Here is a 19,617-nt window from a genome sequence, read left to right as displayed (position 1 = left end):
TCTTTGTTTGTTTAATAGTTTCTTTGGATGTGTAGAAGCTTTTCAATTTGATGTAGTCCCATTGGTTTGTTTCTGCTTTAGTCTTCCTTGCAATTGGGTTTGATTTATCAAAGATGTCCTTGAGGTGTAGGTGGGAAACTGTTTTAACAATGTTTTCCTCTAAGTATTTGATTGTTTCTGGTCTGACATCCAGGTCTTTGATCCATTTGGAGTTGATTTTTGTTTCCGGTGAGATAAAGTGGTTGAATTTCATTCTTCTGCATATTATAACACAGTTTTCCCAGTACCACTTATTGAAGATAGCCTCATTCTTCCATTAAGGGGGACCATTTAGTCCTTTGGTCCCCCTTATCAAAGATTAGATGTCCATAGGTGTGGAGATTTATTTCTGGGCTTTCAATTCTGTTCCACTTGTCTGTGTGCCTATTTTTGTTCCAGTACCATGCTGTTTTGATGATGATGGCTTTATAATATAGTTTAAGGTCTGGGTGTGTGATGCCTCCATTTCTGTTTCTTTTCCTCAAGATGGTTTTGGCAATTCTAGGTGTTTTCAGGTTCCAGATAAATGATTGTAGTGTTTGTTCTATTCTCTTAAAGAAGCTTGGTGGAACTTTGATGGGTATGGCATTAAATTTGTATATGGCTCTGGCGAGAATATTCATTTTGATGATATTTATTCTTCCAATCCATGAGCATGGGATATCGTTCCATTTCTTGGTATCAGTTTCTATTTCCTTGAGTAGCGACTCATAGTTTTCAGTATACAAGTCTTTCACTTCTTTGGTCAACTTTATTCATCTGCAAATAGTGAGAGCTTGACTTCTTCCCTTCCAATCTGTATTCCTTTGATTTCTGTCTTTTGCCTGATTGCTATGGCAAGAACTTCCAATACTATGTTGAAGAGTAATGGTGACAGTGGACAGCCCTGTCTAGTCCCCGATCTGAGGGGGAATGCTTTCAGCTTCTGTCCATTGAGTATGATGTTGGCTGTAGGTTTGCTATATATAGACTCCACTATCTTGAGGAATTTCCCATTTTTTGTAGAGTTTTGAGCATGAATGGGTGTTGGATTTTGTCAAAGGCTTTCTCTGCATCTATTGAGATAATCATGTGGTTTTTGGCTTTGCTTTTATTGATGTGGTGAATGACATTGATTGACTTATGGATGTTGAACCAGCCTTGCATTCCTGGGATGAATCCCACTTGGTTGTGATGAACAATCTTTTTGATATGTTGCTGTATCCGGTTGGCCAAGATCTTGCTTAATATTTTGGCATCTATGTTCATCAGAGATATTCGTCCGTAGTTTTCCTTTTTTGTTCTGTCCCTATCAGCTTTTGGTATCAGGGTGATGTTGGCTTCATAGAAGGTGGAAGGGAGTATTCCTGTTTCTTCAATCTTATGGAAATGCTTCAGAAGTATGGGTACTGTTTCCTGAAAGTTTTGTAGAATTCATTTGTGAAGCCATGTGGTCCAGGACTTTTGTTGTTGGGGAGGTTCTTAATAATGGTTTCAATTTCTTTGTCTGTGATTGGTGCATTTAGATTTTGTAGTTCTTCTTGGTTCAGTTTTGGAAGGGCATATGCTTCTAGGAATTGTTCCATTTCTTCCAGATTCTCTAGCTTGGTGGCGTATAGTTCTTTATAGAAGTTTTGCAGGATTCTCTGGATTTCTGTGGTGTCAGTTGTGATATCTCCTCCATCATTTACAATTCTATTAATTTGAGTCTTCTCTTTTTTTTTGTTTGGTGAGTCTGGCTAGCGGTTTGTCAATTTTGTTTAATCTTTCAAAGAACCAACATTTGGCTTCATTGATCTTTTGTATGGTTCTTTTATTTTTGATGTTGTTTATTTCTGCTCTAACTTTAGTGATTTCTGTCCTTCTGGATGCTGAAATGACTCCCTTTTGAAGATCATTTGGGTATGTAAATAAGAACATCCAGTTTCCCAGCATATTTGAAGCTATACATACTGCTTTTCAAATTTAAGGACACTGTACCTTGTTCAAAAGCAATGTGGTGTGGTGGTGGCAGATAGCATAATGGTTATGCAAAGAGACTCTCATGCCTGAGGCTCCAAAGTCCCAGGTTCAATCCCCTGCACCATCATAAGCCAGAGCTAGCAGCACTCTGGTGTTTCTCTCTGTGTCTCTCTCAAAAATAAAATAAATAAAATACAAAAGCAGTGTGGCAGTAATCCTGGCATTATTTAACCAAACCAGTAATTATAAAAGTTGTGTTTTCTGATTTGGTCATTGCTCTTTCTCTGATCTAATATATTTTGATACATTTAAGAGTGACTATTTGGAGGTATTAAGAGGATGCTGGAGACTCAGTGCATAGTTGCGGAGAAGGATTAAGCTGGTCATAGGCATGTTGTGTAGACACCTATCATGAGGTTATGGGAAACTGTACCCATGTGACAACAGCTATCTTGTAAACCATTATCTCCTCAATAATTAAAAAAAAATAAAGGTGTTGATTCCAATGAGAAAAAAAGAGTGACTATATTTATTTGTCATTGGGACTTGAAAGTTCTGTACTGATTTTTTTCTCCAGATAGATGGAAAGGCACAGAGATAGAAGGAGAGGGAGGAAAGGACAACACAGCACTAAAGCTGAAGTAGGTTGAGGGCGAGGTTCCTATCTTGTATGACCAAGCAGATGTACTGGTGAGCTGTCTCGTTGGACCATAAGTGACTGTGTTTTTCAAGGTAAAACCACAGTCCTGTTCATCTCTGGCTTATGCCCATGCCTGGGGTTGAACCTGGCATCCCCAGTTCCTCTGGCATGAAAGTCTATTGTGATCCTGATGGGGCTACCTACCCAGACAGGAGTGACAGTCATTTAGATACCAGTTTATTATTAGGTTGGGGGCTGAATGATGGCACAATCATCCCAAGGACCTGGGTTCAAGCTCTCAGTCTTCACCTGCAAGGGTGAAACTTCACAAGTGGTGAAGTAGTGTTGCAGGTCTCTTTCTTCTCTCTCCCTCCCCTTGTCCACTCAACATCCCTCTGTCATATCAAATTAAATAACTATCTAAAAATATATTATTAGGGTGTAGTCAATGAGAATATCTACATAATATAATATACTAGGACTTGGAAGAGCATAATGGTTATGCAAAAGACTTTCAGGAGGTTGGGCAGTAGTAGTACAGCTGGTTAAGCATACATGGCAATGAGCACAGGGACCCAGGTAAGGATCCTGGTTCGAACCCTCAGCTCCCCACCTGTATGGGAGTCACTTCACAAGTGGTGAAGCAGGTCTGTAGGTGTCTATCTTTCTCTCCCCCTCTATCTTCCCCTCCTCTCTCAATTTCACTCTGTCCTATCCAACAGCAGTAACAATATCAACAAGGGCAACAAAAATTTTAAAAAAAAGATTGACAGGAGCGTGGATTCGTAGTGCAGGCACCAAACCCCAGTAATAAACCTGGGGGCAAAAAAAAAAAAAAAGACTGTCATGCCTGAGGCTCCAAGAACCCAAGTTCAATCTCTAGCACCATCATAAACCAGAACTGCTCAGTCTTTCTCTCTCTCTCTCTCTCTCTCTCATTAAATAAAATATATAATAAAATCATGGTGTACTCAAAGCAAAAAGTCTATAAACTGAAATAAAAGATATGATTCTATTTTAAAGCACCAGTCTATAAAGCATTAAAGTCTGGCTTTAGTGTCACCTTGATCCTGAGATTCTTTCTGAATCCTGAGACTCTTTCTGAAAGGCAAGGCTGGAGTGACACTCTGGGACAGTGACACTCCTGGGCATCTAGAAACTCAGTTTGGAAGAGCCAAAATTGTGAGAGCACAGGTGCATGTACTGCCTCTCCTTTAAATGCCGAAGACGTAAACACTTTCACACCGGGATTTAGCAAAGGCGGTGGATTACTGGCTCAATGAGAAAGTGCTGAGACACTAAGCTGGTAAAGCAATCACAAAAGGAAGGAAATAATTCAGCAACTCCAGAGCTGAGGGAAGTTGGAGGACTAAGTTTGGCCCCATAGCTCCAGAGGATTATGGCCATTGATTGTAGGCAATTTAGCCACTTGCTTGTAAACCAAGAGGTCTGAACTTTTGTCAGGAGCAAAAGAGATTACACTGCAGTTTGCAGAGTTCACGACATAGAAACAGAAAAAAAAAAATGTATGTAAACTGCTTAGTGCTAGCATTACAAATCCACTGCTCCTGGTGGCCATTTTTTTTATTGGATAGACAAAGAGAAATTTAAGAGAGGGAGAAGTAGAGATAGAGAGATAAAAATACCCCTGCAGACCTGCTTTACCGCTTGTGAAGCGACCCCATTGCAGATGGGGAATCGGGGCTCGAACCCAGGTCCTTACACAGGTCCTTGTGCTTCATACTATGTGCTCTTGCCAGGTGTTCCACTGCTCGATCCCTAAAAAAAACTTCATTATTTTGGGGACTCAATGCTGCCTGTTCAATCCACTGCATATATATTCCTTTCTTTTCTTTGATAGAATAGAGAAATTGAGAAGAGAAGGGGAAATAGAGAGGAGATTGACACCTGCAGCGCTGCTTCATTGCTCCTGAACCTGGATCCTGTGCATGACAAAGCTGGTGTACTCTCCAAGTGATCTGATTCCAATTAGAAACCAGCATGACCCTCTCTGGTCATGAAGGGAAGTCCTGGAAAATCTCAACCATGTAAGAGTTTCTGAAAAATAATGCTGGAGAACTAAGAAATAGGCTTGTTGAGACATGCTCAGTACTCTCCAGTAAAATAAGTGATACCTCACACTACACTCAAGGAGTATCAGTAGTATTTTGCACATATTAAGTTAGCAATAATGTTGCCTAATCTTTTTCACATTTAAAGTTTTGAGGCTAGGGGCCAGGCAGTGGTGTACTCATTTGAATGTACAAGTTACTATGTGCAACGACCCCAGTTCAAGGCCCTGGCCCCCACATGTGGGCAGGAGAACTTCATGAGCAGTGAAGCAGTGCTGTAGGTGTTTCTCTTCTGCTCTCCCTTTCTTCTCAATTTATTTCTGTCCTATCATATAAAATAAATATTTAGCAATAGACAGATGTTTTTGAGATGATTACAGAGCATCTAAAAGATTTCCCTGTTGATGTCTGTTTTTTATATACTGATGACAAGCTTAAATGGACATTGCCTCAGTGTTTGCCCTTTGATCAAGGATGCCCCAGTCTCCTGTTGAAGATTGATTTTTGTCCTTCACATCCCACATTGTTCTTTCCCCTCAACTATCTATGAACTTCTTTTTTTAAGGGTCCCATGCCTCCTCCCCCCAGGTCTCACATGCTCCCTGAGGCATAGAGTGATTGGAGTCATACAGGCTAAGAAATCAACCATTCCAACCAATTGACCTTTTGTGGAACCCCATAAGATCTGCTGAGCATTTTCTTTTGAGTCTACTCCCTTAGGGACAGAAGTACTAAATTCACAAAATCTTCATGTTGAATTTCCCTTGACAGTGACACCCAGACTGCATTTTTGTCCAAGTCCATGCTAGTTATCAAACTCAAGCAAAAACTAAAAAAGGCATGAGCCTCTAGCAACATAACTAAAATAAAATTCATTGCTTCTTTCCACCCTATTCTGTTCATTCCTATTCTCATATGCTCTATTCCTATCTTTGGGTTACCTCCTTTCAGTTACCAAGTTGTAGATGCTTTTATGATTCCATCCTGATTTCTCTGGGCAGACAACCTCACTAATGTATCCCAGAACCTCATCTCTCCAGAGCTCTACCCAACTATGGAGATAGAAAAAGGCTGGGGGTATGGATTGACCTGTCAATACCCATGTCCAGAGGAGAAGCTATTATAGAAGCCAGAACTCCCACCTTCTGAATCCCAAAAAGAATTTTGGTCCATACTCCCAGATGGGGAGATAGGATAAGGGAAGTTGAACAGAGGGCTTTGAACTCTAACTCCATCAGGACCTGGAGAGAGAAGAGGGAATATACATATATATAAATATATGTATACATATACATATATATAAATATACATAAATAGGGATAGATAGTTATAGAAATGATAGTCAGCCCACATCCTCAACCTTGGGAGAACTACTGCACTTTTCAATAGAGGGACTAGGGATACTGAATTTTGGTGGTGGGAATGGTATAGAATTATAAGCATTTTTTATGATTCTGTAAATCAATACTAAGTCACTATATATATCAGTTCAGGATAGGTAGGTGTCAATCAGTGGTGGCGTGTTGATATCTTGCCTGAATTCTAGATAATCCATTTGGCATTAGGAGGCATCAGCTGTTGGGGTAGCTGACAGCTATGTATGTGTCAGCATCATCTTTTCTATGTTTCATATTAGACTATGTTGTTGGCTCCCAGAATAGCTAAACCAGTTGATACAACCCCTTTCTGGAACCCAGTGGAATTCAACAACAGCACCGACTCTCATTTCCAGGTGTCTGCTCTGATGACTTCTTTCTACTATACCATCTGCATGTAGAGCTTTTGCATACTCTCCAAGGCTGGAAATGGAAAAGATGTTGAGCCTGACTGATTTCCCCAGGACAAATGGGGAAAAAATAATCTTTAACATCCCTGATGGGATTCACTAGTGATCTTAGAACTTCTACAGGATATGTGAACACAATAGGCAGCCACCCTGCAGAGAAGATGAGGTAGCTAACTATGGCTAGATGATGTGAGTGGGCATGGAGTTATGAGATTTATATCTGGGCAAGTGTTACCAGGCAGAAATTCATAGTGTTGATTTAATTGTCCATTTAAACGATTACATGCTGTACCGTATAGGGTACTAAGATTGTGTCAAATTAAGGCAAATTCCACACTGCATGAAAGAAATCTTATACTTATTGAACAGTAGACATACAATTGCTTATCATCCTTTAGCATTATGGCAGTGAAAGCATATTTGTTATGCTTTCTTTACAGTCAGTGTGACTTTTAATCCTTTTTTTTTATAACTCTTTAATTTTCTGTGTGGTCTTTAAACCTTTGTTTCAATTGTCCACAAGGTCAGCTTTGCCATGTGCATGATCCGGGATTAAGCCTGGTCTTTACTGAATTGAAGGAAGCTTTGGGGCTGTGGTCTTTTCCTCTTTCTCTCTCTCCTGTCTCTCTCCCTCTGTCTCTCTCTCTATGTCTCTGTGTGTGTGTGTGTGTGTGTATACTTAAAAAAAGGACAGGGAGGCCTATAAGTGGAACTCTGGGTTAAGTGCACATAGTAGGAATTGCAAGGACCCATGCAAGAATCCCAGTTTGAGCCCCCTGGCTCTCCACCTGTGGGGGGCGGGGAGAGGGTCACTTCATGAGTGGTGACGCAGGTCTGCAGGTATCTATCTCTCTCCCTATCCCCTATCTCCCTCCCCTTTCTGTCCTATATGTATGTGTGTGTGTGTGTGTGTGTGTGTGTGTGTGTATTTCTCTCTGTCCTATCAATAAAAAAAAGCCACCAGGAGAAGTGGATTTTAGTGCTGTCACTGAACCCCAGCGATAACTCTGGAGGTAGCTCTGTAGATGCCAGTCTATTGAAACATAGCTCAGAATCCAAGACTAAACATGAATGGCTGTCAGAGGCTTTGGTGCTATTTTCTTTTCTTTTTTTTAATTTATTTTTTATTTAAGAAAGGATAAATTAACAAAACCATAGGGTAGAAGGGGTACAACTCCACACAATTCCCACCACCCAATCTCCATAACCCACCCCCTCCCCTGATAGCTTTCCCATTCTCTATCCCTCTGGGAGCTTGGACCCAGGGTCGTGGGTTGAAGAATGTGGAAGGTCTGGCTTCTGTAATTGCTTCCCCGCTGAACATGGACATTGACTGGTCGGTCCATACTCCCAATTTAATGTGATGATAACATTAACTATCCATTGTCTTTTTGAACCCTAAGATAGCAGGAACCTCACATCTCTACTATAGAGCCTATATTTCTCCCAGTCCTGGAACCTTAGAATAGGGCCCACTTTCCCGCATGCCTTTCCCAATCCATATCAAATAATATTGCATCAACCGATCGCAACCTAATCAACGCAATGATTGCCACCTCAACATGCTTCACTTCAGACTGTGTCCAGAGACTTCACGTGTGGAATGACAACCCTTCAGCTTCATTACTCGGGTGAGACCTTTCCTTTCATAGTATTCTCTAATTCCATCCCAGGTGGATCACTTTCTAACAAAGTCCCAAAACCTAGATATACACCAGTTTCTGTGAGAGAGAGCATATGTTCACATGTATCCATAAACAAGTGCAAAATATATACCTGAAAGCAGAAGTACAATAGAGTTTGCAGTGAGTACCCCCCCAACTCTTCCTCTCCGCTATTTTATTTTCTAATCTTTGGTTGCTACAAATGCAGATAGGGTGCAGTATCTAAAAGAGGCAGCAAAAGAAGGAAGGAAATTCACAATTAGAGAAACGGTTAAAACTGGTATATATGATTGAAAACCCAAAGGCTTCCAAAGGCTCAGATCTTGTTTGGGTATTAAAATGTCACCTCTGGAAGTTATTTCATTTGAGAGTAAAACTTATGGAGACTTTAAAGACTTATCTTCATATCAGATGGTGATCAGTCAATACCTATAAGCACAAAAGCAAAGTGTTCTAGGGTTTGTCATTTTTTAAAATCTTCTCATTAAATTTCCTCCTTGAAGCATTTCTTTTTCTAAAGCCCATATATAAGTCTCAAACATTTTCATCCGAAATGCATATAAACAATAAACACCCTCTTTCTAAGTTAATTCCTTGTTCACTCTATAAGGTGTTGAATTTAAGAATAAATGATAATATTGAAGTATTACTTGCACCCAGAGTTTTAAGTTGAATGTTTCACAGATATGTTAATAGCCAATGTTACTACATTTGGGGGATCAGGTGGTAAATCTCTTTGGGTCAATATTGTTTCTTTGCATTAACAGATTGCTATGGGAGCTTGACCTCTGAATTTTCAGAGAAATTTATTATTCTGAGTAGCACCATGCATGGCTATTAAAGGTAAAAGAAACAGCAGGGGCCTGGTTCCAATTGCTCTGTAAATAATTTTAGAAAGATGTTTATCAAAGTTGGCTCCCAAGTGACAGATAAATGCAGAGTCCTATTATGCATGCTTAGTTCAGCATGCTGCAAGCTTAAAAGCAGATAGGTCAAAACAAAAGAGATTTAAAAAAATTGTAAAGACATAGATATAGAAGTATATCCTTATGTGAAAGGAAACCAATTTTGCCTTAACAGTGATCTCTCCCCTTCAAGGAGATAAAATATGAAACCAAACTCAAGGTAAGGTGGGAGTGTTCAATTTATTTACTTTTATGAAAGATGCACACACACACACACACACACACACACACACACACACATATGGAGGGGGGAGAGAGATGCCAAAGCACTGCTCAGATCTGTCTTATGGATTGAACCTCAGATACAAAAGTCTTTTGTACAACCTCTGCTGTCTCCCCAGCCCCTAGGTGTTCCCTTTCTTAAATTGCCTAACATCAAGATAAAAAAAAATTGAAACATCCAATTCTAACTCCTCCCATATAAACAAAAACTACATCACACCATCACTGATGTATAACTCATTTTTATTAGTGTGCGATGTTTAATTTTTTTTAAAAAAAAAAAGAACTGCACACACAAGCCACAGAACGGATTTATTCATGCACATCTTTTTTCTACCTCACAAGGTTCTGATGCCTGCTTCTAAAGATGCTCTCTTGTTCAAGGCTGGTGTATGTTTTACCCTCCAGAGCCATTTTTGCAGAAAGATGTACAAACATTGTAGCTAGTAGGCTGGAAGAGCTCAGGCAATCAGAACTTCAGTTCCTAGGTTTGCTTTGACTTTGTGTAAATGCCAACCAATTTGAGAGTCCCTCCCCTTTCCCCCAACTGCGCCTCTTTACCTTGGTTTCCATCAAAAGGTGAAAGGGTAGGATTCTCAATCAGGTAGCAATTTACCTTTCACTAGGAAAACATAATTAGATCTTGATCATCTCATTGCAATGGGTTGGAGAAAGTCACGTTTCGCAAGTAGTGACCGTGCTGTAAGATCATTCTCACATTACTGAATTTTGCATCTGCATTTGTATTTGGAGGGCAGCCAATGGGAATTCAAAGGCGACCACCATGTTACTTGCTCTGCAGGGCAGCTGTCAGCATCACTCCCTCCACTGCTGAATCAGAAGCCAAAAAGGTCTTTCCTGAGCTACATCTTGGCTGGATCTGTTTTCTGCTCAGAGATCAAGTGTAGAGAACAATTGCGTACAAAAAAAAAATCCCACTGGAAGTAGGTTAGAGAACTGTTCCACACTTCATTTCTGGTACAGTTAAAAACAGTTTAATGTCTCAAGGCACCACTATGGTTGAACATCAGACACACTGGGTAATCAGCTAATCTTCTACCATGCTGGAGAGTCAGTACAGAGCTTGTGTGATTGTGAAGAGCAATCTAAAGAGGACTGTTAGACAGACAGTAGGCACATGTATCATCATACAGATAGAAAACAATGAGTCCTAGAAAAAAGCATGTTGAGCACCGTTGTGGCATTTGTTTATATCTCCTGAACCTAACGCTACATAAACCTGACATTGACAAAAGGAAAGACTAACTTTGCAAAGTTGCACTCAGGCTGTTGCTGTGTTGCTATCTTCGAGACAGGGAAGCTAGTTCATAGGTGTGCTCTTGGAAGTCACTGGATCTGGCTCACCTTCCGTGATGCTGGCAGGCTCGTTTAAGTGTGAGCTCAAGTTCTCTGACGTGAGGTGGGAGGACTTGTAGACAATCTCATTGAAGTCAGACCTGATGCACACCAGAGGGGGGTCGTTCAGTGGGTCTTCCACTGAGACCTGGGTGTTTTCTCTCGTGATCCCCATGTCTTTGCTGTGTTCCGATGGAGATTTCCTTTTCATGCGTGTGTATGTTTTGTCTTGATTCTCCATGCCTTGCTCATTTTTCAAAAATCGTCCAAAGAACCAGATAAAGAATCCAAACCACACAAAAGCTATCAGACTTGGAACAAATGCTAGACACTTGACATCAAGGCTAGCTCCTATGTACCTGCTGTGTAAGAACATGTCCCCCTCCACGTATGTTTTATTAGTCTGTGGGTTCGTGTGATTGGATCGCCATTCCCAAGATAGCTTGGTTCTGTTCAAATCCTTTAAGCTTTCTGAGTCCTTCACTGTATAGATCTTCTGCCCAGGTCCAATATACTGTCCATATTCATGAGGCTTATAAAATATCTGGTTCTTCCACATATTCAGGTCCAATATCAAGACAAGAAAGATAATTCCGTAGTTAAACCATTTACCTGCATTTAAGAAGAAATACTGCATTAGTCAAAGAACTATAAAATTGCAAGAAGCTTCTTCTCTTCAACAGAATAGAGATATTGTTAGAACAAACTGTTAATGTTTTAGAGCCATTGACAGTTCCTTTTTTTTTAAGAATAATATATTATCACTAAATGTATTTATAAAGGAAATTTCTTAAATTTATTTCCTTGCTGTAAATGGCATGTGTCCTGAATCCAGATTGGATGTTGTTGGGGAAAGAGATCCTTGAACCTCTTGGTACACAATACAGGCCCATGAAAATGTAGTGATAGGTCTGAGAGCCTATAACTTATAGTATTTTTTTAGAAAAAAAATTATGGCAAATATGTTCAAACAACAGTGATTGCTTTTCTTTTAATTATCTTAAGGTATACAAACATGCTCTTTTTGAAATATCTGTTTGTTTGGGGGAGAGATTGTTGTGATGGGCATGGCAATGAATGTGTTACCAATATGTTTTTTAAAATTTTATATATAAAAAGGAAACACTGACAAAACCATAGGATAAGAGAGGTACAACTCCACATAATTCACACCACCAGAACTCTTTATCCCATCCCCTCCCTTGATAGCTTTCCTATTCTTTAACTTTCTGGGAATATGGACCCAAAGTCATTGTGGGATGCAGAAGGTGGAAGGTCTGGCTTCTGTAATTGCTTCCCCGATGAACATGGGCACTGACAGGTTGATCCATACTCCAAGCCTGCCTCTCTTTTTCCCTAGGGGGGCGGGGTTCTGGGGAATTGGAGCTCCAGAACACATTGGTGGGGTTGTCTGTCCAGGGAAGTCTGGTTGGCATTTTTTAACCAAAGACATACCTTCTTGTTTTATAGGCATCACAGCTGTACTCAAATATGGTTCCATGTGGATTGTTCTATAGAATATTTCAATTAATGTTTAAAAATGTAGTTCTAATGAAATTCTTAGAAAAGTCCAGTGTATGATTGAACAGCTCTTACAGTTTTGTTTTTATTTTTAATTTATAAAAAGGAAACATTGAAAAAACCATAGGATAAGAGGGGTACAACTTCACAAAATTCCCACCACCAGAACTCTGTATCCCATCCCCTCCCAGCTCTTACAGTTTTATAATTATGTCTGGGCAAGAAATAAATCATTTTGCAATGCAAGCACAGTAGTATATCAATTGAATTCACTTTGCTATTTGTAGGTGACCTGTTGATTAAGCCATTAGTTGGTGTGATGGAGATCAATAAGCCTTGAGCATTTATTTAAGACTTTAAAAATAATTGCATCAAATTCTTGTTGAAGGATCCATTTGTGAAACACATAAATATAGCTACAGCTAATGAACTGTTTTAGAAGACATGATTTGGAGACATTGTATGTACTGCGATTTATTTGTAGTATTTAAAAACCTTATATAAATAAGACATTATTTAGAGACCTTCTTTGGTGATATCTTTATCTGTAAATAGGATATAAGAACAAAGATCAGGGTTTATTGGATTACATGGCAATTTTTATCACAGTCATGACTTATTTCAAGTTTTACCATATGAAGTGTGTCACACTAACATTCTCATAGGTTTTCTGCAGAAAACTGGGTGACAGAGGTAACATGTTTTAAACATTAGTATAATTAATGTATCATTATGATGAAGTTATGTGGACATTATAATCATGTTTCACAGGGTTATAGGTCTCTTGGGATGGGGTAGAGATAAAATTTTGAACAAACCAAAACTGTTAGAAATGTCTTTTGCAAAGGGGCCAGGTGATGGTGCAATCACTTGAGCAGACATATTACCATGTTCAAATCCCTGTTCCCTGATGGTGGGGGCAGGAGGGAGCAGTTTATGAGTGGTAAAGCAGTGCTGCAGGCATCTCTCTTTCTCTCAATTTTCCCACTCTTCTCAATTTTTCTCTATCTTATGAAATAATAGAAGAACAAAAATAATAGAAAAAAGAACAAAAATATTTTTAAACATGCACTCTAACAGAATATACATCTATTTAAAAGTGAAAAATGTAGTATCGTATCATCACCATTACATATTTTCAAGCTTCTTGTATGTGCAGTGTTGAAGGGTTTTAGTCCCAGATTCAAAACTTACTAGCTCTGTGATTTGAAATCCAGTTTCTCCACATGCAGAAAGTAGTATTTTTTTTTGTAATATTTATTTATTTGTTCCCTTTTGTTGCCCTTGTTTTTTATTGTTGTAGTTGTTGTTGGATAGGACAGAGAGAAATGGAAAGAGGAGGGGAAGATAAAGAGGGGGAGAGAAAGATAGACACCTGCAGACCTGCTTCACCACTTGTGAAGCAACTCCCCTGCAGGCAGGAGCTTGAACTGGGATCCTTAAGCTGGTCCTTGCATTTTGTGCCACATGCGCTTAACCCACTACGCTACTGCCTGACTCCCTGGTAGTATTTATTTTAAACTGTTAGCATTTCATGAGATTGTTACAAGCTAAGTTCAGTGTGTGGTGGATAATAGGAACTCATTATCATTATCAAAGTCTTTTCTAAGTCATGATAATTTTTCACTGACTTGAAAAGATATACCTTCTCCATGAACAGAAATCAAGCAAGTCATGTGAAGGGAAGTGATAAGTAACTCTGTCCTGAAATTGGTCAACTACACTGTACTTAACAATATTTTTAACAGAAACTCTTGTCTGAGTGAATAGCTTTCTGAATGCCTAAGTTAGGACCATGGAAATCTGAGTGTGGTGCAGTGTATTGCACTAAAGCAAAGCACTCTGGTAAAGGAGGGAGAGGGAGGGGGTGAAGAGGATATAGTACATGATGGTGGGAAAGGACCTAAGTTGAGGGTAAGAGTGTTTTACAGACATCTATCACGGAGAGATAAATTGTATCCACGTGCCAACAGTTGTACTGTAAATCATTAACTTCTCCCAATTAAATGATTTTAAAAACAACACTGGAATGTTTTCAGATATGATAAAATATTTACAACATCTGGCAGTATAAAATTTGAACTTCTAGACTTCCTGATCTTCAAAACCAAAACAGTGACACTAAGTATCAACCATAAAACAAATTAAGAAAAACTCAAGGGGAGAAATTCAATTAACTACAAAGGTGAGCATAATTACCAATTTATTTTGCTTACAATAGGCTCTGTGTAGGAGTCCTTAGAAACTGGTGTGTGTGTGTCTGTGTGTTTAGGAAATAAATTCATCACCTTATTGAGGAAACAGAACAGAGACATCAGGAGATACAGAATAAGAGGCTACATTTCAGAGGTGCCAATTATAAATTATAAATGCTGCAGATGTTGAGAAAGTAGAGTCAAAACTCAGGGCTAATTTTTGTGGAAAGGATTTTAGAGGAAGTGACAATTCATAGTATCCTTGAGAGAAAACTAGGGCAGAGAACAGTTTGGAAAAGTTTATGTGTTTATTATGCTGCACATAGAATCACACACAACATAGTCAGATGATGTGGAAGAGAGAGGCTAAGTGCCAGGAGCCAGCCCCGGCGAAAGTCCCTGAAGGAAAGGGGGAGTCGGTGAGATGAATGAAGTGAGACACGTCAACCGCTTTAGGTGCAGGAGAGAAGCATCTCAGCCCTCTGTCTGCAGAGGGTTTTTTTATTTAAACACTTTTTGCCAAGATATAATTGACATCATGTAAGATTATTTTCATTAACATCAAGGATACAGATGACATACTGTATGATTGTTTTCATTAACATCAAGAATAACCTTCAACAAACAACATTATTATTATTAGTAGTAGTATGTATGTATGTATTCTTTAAAAAGTTACCTAGGTCTGGGGCATCCTAATCTTCCCTTGAAAGTTTCCTGAGTCTGGGGTAGTCTAAATCTATCCTTGAAAGTTTCCTTGATCTGGAGTAGTCTAAATCTATCCTTGAAATGACCACCTGTGTTTTGACCATCTCCCTGTTCTGACCTTCTGCATGAATAAACCTTTTTCCCTGGAGCTAAATCTAATGCCTTTTCTTCTTAACCCATTCTTGGGTGAGTCTGAGTAGATCATAAGCCAAGTTTTTTTAAAATATAGTAGGCTGTCCACCTAAAGAAATCTTCTGCTGTAAAGTAAGCACACATCATGGGCCTCTCTTCTGGTTAACCTCTGCATATATAAACGTTCACTAACTTTTAGCTAATGAAAGTTTACTTACTTCTACCCATATATCCTAACATTAGCTATTTAACTACACAACCTAATATTCATCATGGATGCCTGTAAGTGGAAGCAGGGTGTTTGTGGGTGAGGATAAGCAATAGGGCCTCTTTATATTTAGATGGAGATCACAGTCTGTCACTCATACTATAAGCCACCCATAATTCTGGCTTTTGCTCTGAGTCCAGCTAATTGAGAAGCTGTAGTGCTGAGAAGTAGCTCTTTTTCTGAAAGCCTCCCAATGGGTACAGCAGCTTCTGCTCCTAGGCCATTTTTAGTCTTGTCACACTCATTGCCATAATTGTTGTCACAATGTACTTCCCCCAGGGACCTCATTTTATTGTCCCCAGGTATTATTTATGCATATCCAGTATAGCCAATAGGTCTTTAAATTATCAGTGTAAGGAAAAATAGCTTCAGTTTAGTCTTAGGACTCCCCGCTTTGCAGTTAGCCCATGCCTGCTGGGGCTGTGCCATACAGCAGGCCTGACTTGCCTCCACCATTGTCGTCAGGTAATATTTGTGTATTTTCAATTGCCAATAAATCTTTAAATTATCAATGTAAGGAAAAATAGCTTCGGTTTAGTACAGGACTCCCTGCTTTGCAGTTAGCCCTAGCCTGCTGGGGCTGTGCCATACAGCAGGCCTGACTTTGCTTCCCGCCAGCTATGAGGAGAGGGACAGAAAAGAAAGGAAAAGATTATGAGGCAAATGAGCAGGAACAAAAAAATAAAAGAGAGAAAGAGACAGGTATTCTGGAAAAGTCTGTGATTCTCATCTCCAAGGCACCAGTGAGTAGATGCCATCCTAGAAAGCAAGCTGACAGAGCAGCTTTGGATGTGAGCCTTATAAAAGCTTCATATTTACTCCCTTGCTGTAAATGACATGTGTCCTGAATCCAAGCTGGATGTTGTTGGGGAAAGAGATCCTTGGACCTCTTTAATTTCATCACTTTCTTTATTCACTAAAGGCTTTTGCAGAATGGTTATTTGAATACTCTTGTGACTCAGGCAGTCCTGTGTGAAGGAGTTCTTGTTTCTAGGAAACCAGGACATCAGAATGTGAAGGGAGGAGCCTCACAGTCAGGGAGGACAGAGAGGGATGTTCAAAAAGCATGCAGACGGTGCTGACAGGGAAAGATGCTCAGTGAGTGTTACTAACCAGAGGAAGGGATCAAGTTGGTGATAAATATGGAAGTGACCTCCAAAGGAGACACACAGACAACTTACAGGCACAGGAAAATAGGCGGTGCACCATTTATAATTAGAAAAGCAAATAAACGCCACAATGAGGTACCACCTCATACCAGGGAAAAGAACCCACATTATAAAGATTGGAAACAAGTGCTGGTGAGTTTGTGGGAACAAAAGAACACTGATGCACTGCTGATGGGAAAGCAAACTGGTACAGCACCAATGGAAACAGTACAGAGATTCTTTAAAAAAATAAAAATGGAAATACCTCACCATCCAACTATACCATTCTTAGACATTTATCTGAAGAACACAAAAGCACTAATTGAAAGTATAGGAGGCCTGGCAGTGGAGCACCCGGTTAAGCATACATAGTATTAAGTACAAGGACTTGTTCAAGGATCCAGGTTCGAACCCCAGCTCCTCACCTGCGGGGGGGGGTGGGGATGGGGGTGGTCGTTTCACAAGCGGTGAAGCAGGTCTGCAGGTGTCTATCTTTCCCCTTCTCTGTCTTGCCCTCCTCTCTCAATTTGTAATTTCTTTCTGTCCTATCCAATTAGAAAAAAAAAAGGCTGCCAGCAGTCTTGGATTTGTAGTGCTGGCACTAAGCCCCCTACAATAACCCTGGAGGAAAAAAAAAAAGAGGAGAGATAAAAAGTATGTAGTCTATGAACACCTATGTTCATAGCATCACTATTCACTATAGCCAAATTGTGGCATCTATCTAAATACATTTTGACAGATGGATGAATAAAGAAGTTGTGAGATATATGCAATAGAATAAAAAATGAAATACAAAAAAAAAAAAAAGACAGAAAAGAAAAATAGCATCATGTCTCCAGGGAAAAGTGGAAGTGAAAGGAATAAGTAAAGGTCTTGAAAGGCAATTGTTGGATAATTTCACTTACATGTTGGATGTAAACAATTAAGACAAACGAGCTTGCAAGCAAACCTGACTGTCCTACTCCATAACAAATCTGGTGGTGGGTGTGGAGAATCTCTATACACGTAGAGTGTGACAGCAACCCTCTACATGGTATAATAGTGCTAACCAATATTAAAAAGAACAAAGTTAGAAAAAAATGGAAGTGATTGTTCACTCATGAAACTAAGAAGGCTTATGGCAGTTAGGAGAAGCTTTTGTCTATATTTTCAGATTGTTTTTGTAGCACCTCAGTTGAATCGTGTTGGACTAGTCTGGTTACTAAACTTTCACCCTGAGGAATCCCTTTATGCTGTTTCTCCTATGGCCTGGAGTTTGAATGTGTAGATGAGATGCAGGAGGAGCAAACTGAAAGCCTGGAGTTTGGCAACAGTGGATGAAATACACCATCTTGCTCTCCACCTCTTTGCTGATTTGCAAGAGGGCTAACACAGCGACGAAAGTATAGGTTAAAAACTAATAGATAGTTCTCATTCTCATACAACAATACATCATCATGGGTGTCACTGTGGATTAAGGGCTGGACTTGCAGGAATGAGGTCCTGAGTTTGATCTCTGGCATCCCCAGAGTGGTGCTCTGGTTCTTTCTCTCCCTCTCACAAAAAAAAAAAAAAAAAAACAAATAAACAACAACAACAAAACCAGACATTTAACAAAGGAAGTTGCAAAAGATAATTTAAGCTTGAATGTCAACCTATTCAACCTCCCTAGAACTCAGTCATTTTATTTTCAAATTGAGCATACTGAACTAGAAGACTTCTATTTCCATGATTCTTTTCTTTTTCACATTATTCGTAATATGAAGCCATTTTTTAAAAATTCACATGAAATAGAGAATGACACCAATGCAACTATTTCCAGGGACTATCAGGAGGGTGAAATGAAAAGTTATTTTTGAAATTTCTCCCCAAAGCATAGTTTGTTACAAATGTAGATAGTATTATTTTTCATAAATTTATTCTTCTGCTTTTTAATTTCAGCTAATATAGGTTCTTGGTAACAGAACAGAGGAAGAAAAGAGAATAGACAGGTAGCAAAGACATATCCTAAAGGTAATCAGATGTTCCAGTTTGGATAAAGCAGCGTGTATTACCTAGCACTGACATTGATGGGTAAATTATACATAACCAGCTATTTAAGACAATCCAGTGTGTGACTATGTAAATACGCTTTGTAAATCAGCATATAAAACATGTTACAAATCTTATGCCATTAATAATTTGTCTACAACTTCCAGCTGGATTGGACCTGAGAAGAAATCTTTTATGTACACACAATTTCAGCTAAGAAACAGTCTTCTACCTCTTTCCCACAGTAGAGAAAGAGAGTATTCCACACAGAGTAGAACAGGGCAGAGGTGAGAGGCTAGAGTAAGGCAAAATTCCTACCAATATTGTATCTTCACTTAATTTCTTCTGGGGGTGGAGTATTACCCTTGCTTTCAGTGTCAGAGGCCCTCAGCTGAAACTCGTAGCTACTTAAAATGTAAAATAAATTGTTTTTAAAAAAAAAATTATAAAAAGGAAACATTGACAAAAACCATAGGATAAGAGGGGTACAACTCCACACAATTCCCACCACCAGAACTCTGTATCCCATCCCCTTTTCTGATAGCTTTCCTATTCTTTATCCCTCTGGGAGTATGGACCCAGGGTCATTATGGATGCAGAAGGTGGAAGGTCTGGCTTCTTTAATTGTTTCTCTGCTGAACATGGGCATTGACAGGTTGATCCATACTCCCAGCCTGCCTCTCTTTTTCCCTAGTGGGGCAGGGCTCTGGGGAAGCAGAGCTCCAGGACACATTGGTGGGGTTGTCTGTCCAGTAAAGTCTGGTTGGCATCATATTAGCATCTGGAACCTGGTGGCTGAAAAATGAGTTAAATATACAGAGCCAAACAAATTGCTGACTAATCATGAACCTAAAGGCTAGAATAGTTCAGATGAAGAGCCGGGGGGTGTCTCCATTTTATAGATAGTGAGTAGTTATATTTTAGTTATATTCCAAAGAGCCCATGACTAT

At 39.4% G+C, this 19,617-nt stretch overlaps 1 protein-coding gene across 4 annotated transcripts in view; it reads right to left on the bottom strand.

Moving 5' to 3' along the window:
* Window positions 1-4,240: 4,240 nt before the first annotated feature.
* The window catches only part of TMEM117 (transmembrane protein 117), a 581,240-nt gene continuing 565,863 nt past the window's right edge, over window positions 4,241-19,617 (bottom strand). For 2 of the 4 annotated variants that reach the window (XM_060191438.1, XM_060191439.1), the window contains one exon: window positions 9,269-11,297. In XM_060191438.1, the coding sequence (XP_060047421.1) occupies window positions 10,651-11,297 (647 nt within the window). In that variant the 3' untranslated portion in view covers window positions 9,269-10,650. Of the gene's footprint in view, window positions 4,400-9,268; window positions 11,298-12,140; window positions 12,197-19,617 lie in introns of those variants that run through there. The other 2 variants (XM_060191441.1, XM_060191440.1) reach the window with 2 other exon arrangements.

Source organism: Erinaceus europaeus, chromosome 5 (genome assembly GCF_950295315.1).
Source record: "Erinaceus europaeus chromosome 5, mEriEur2.1, whole genome shotgun sequence".
NCBI lineage: Eukaryota > Metazoa > Chordata > Mammalia > Eulipotyphla > Erinaceidae > Erinaceus > Erinaceus europaeus.
The sequence above is the reverse complement of the archived record's forward strand: the minus strand, read 5'-3'. Positions and strand labels throughout refer to the sequence as shown.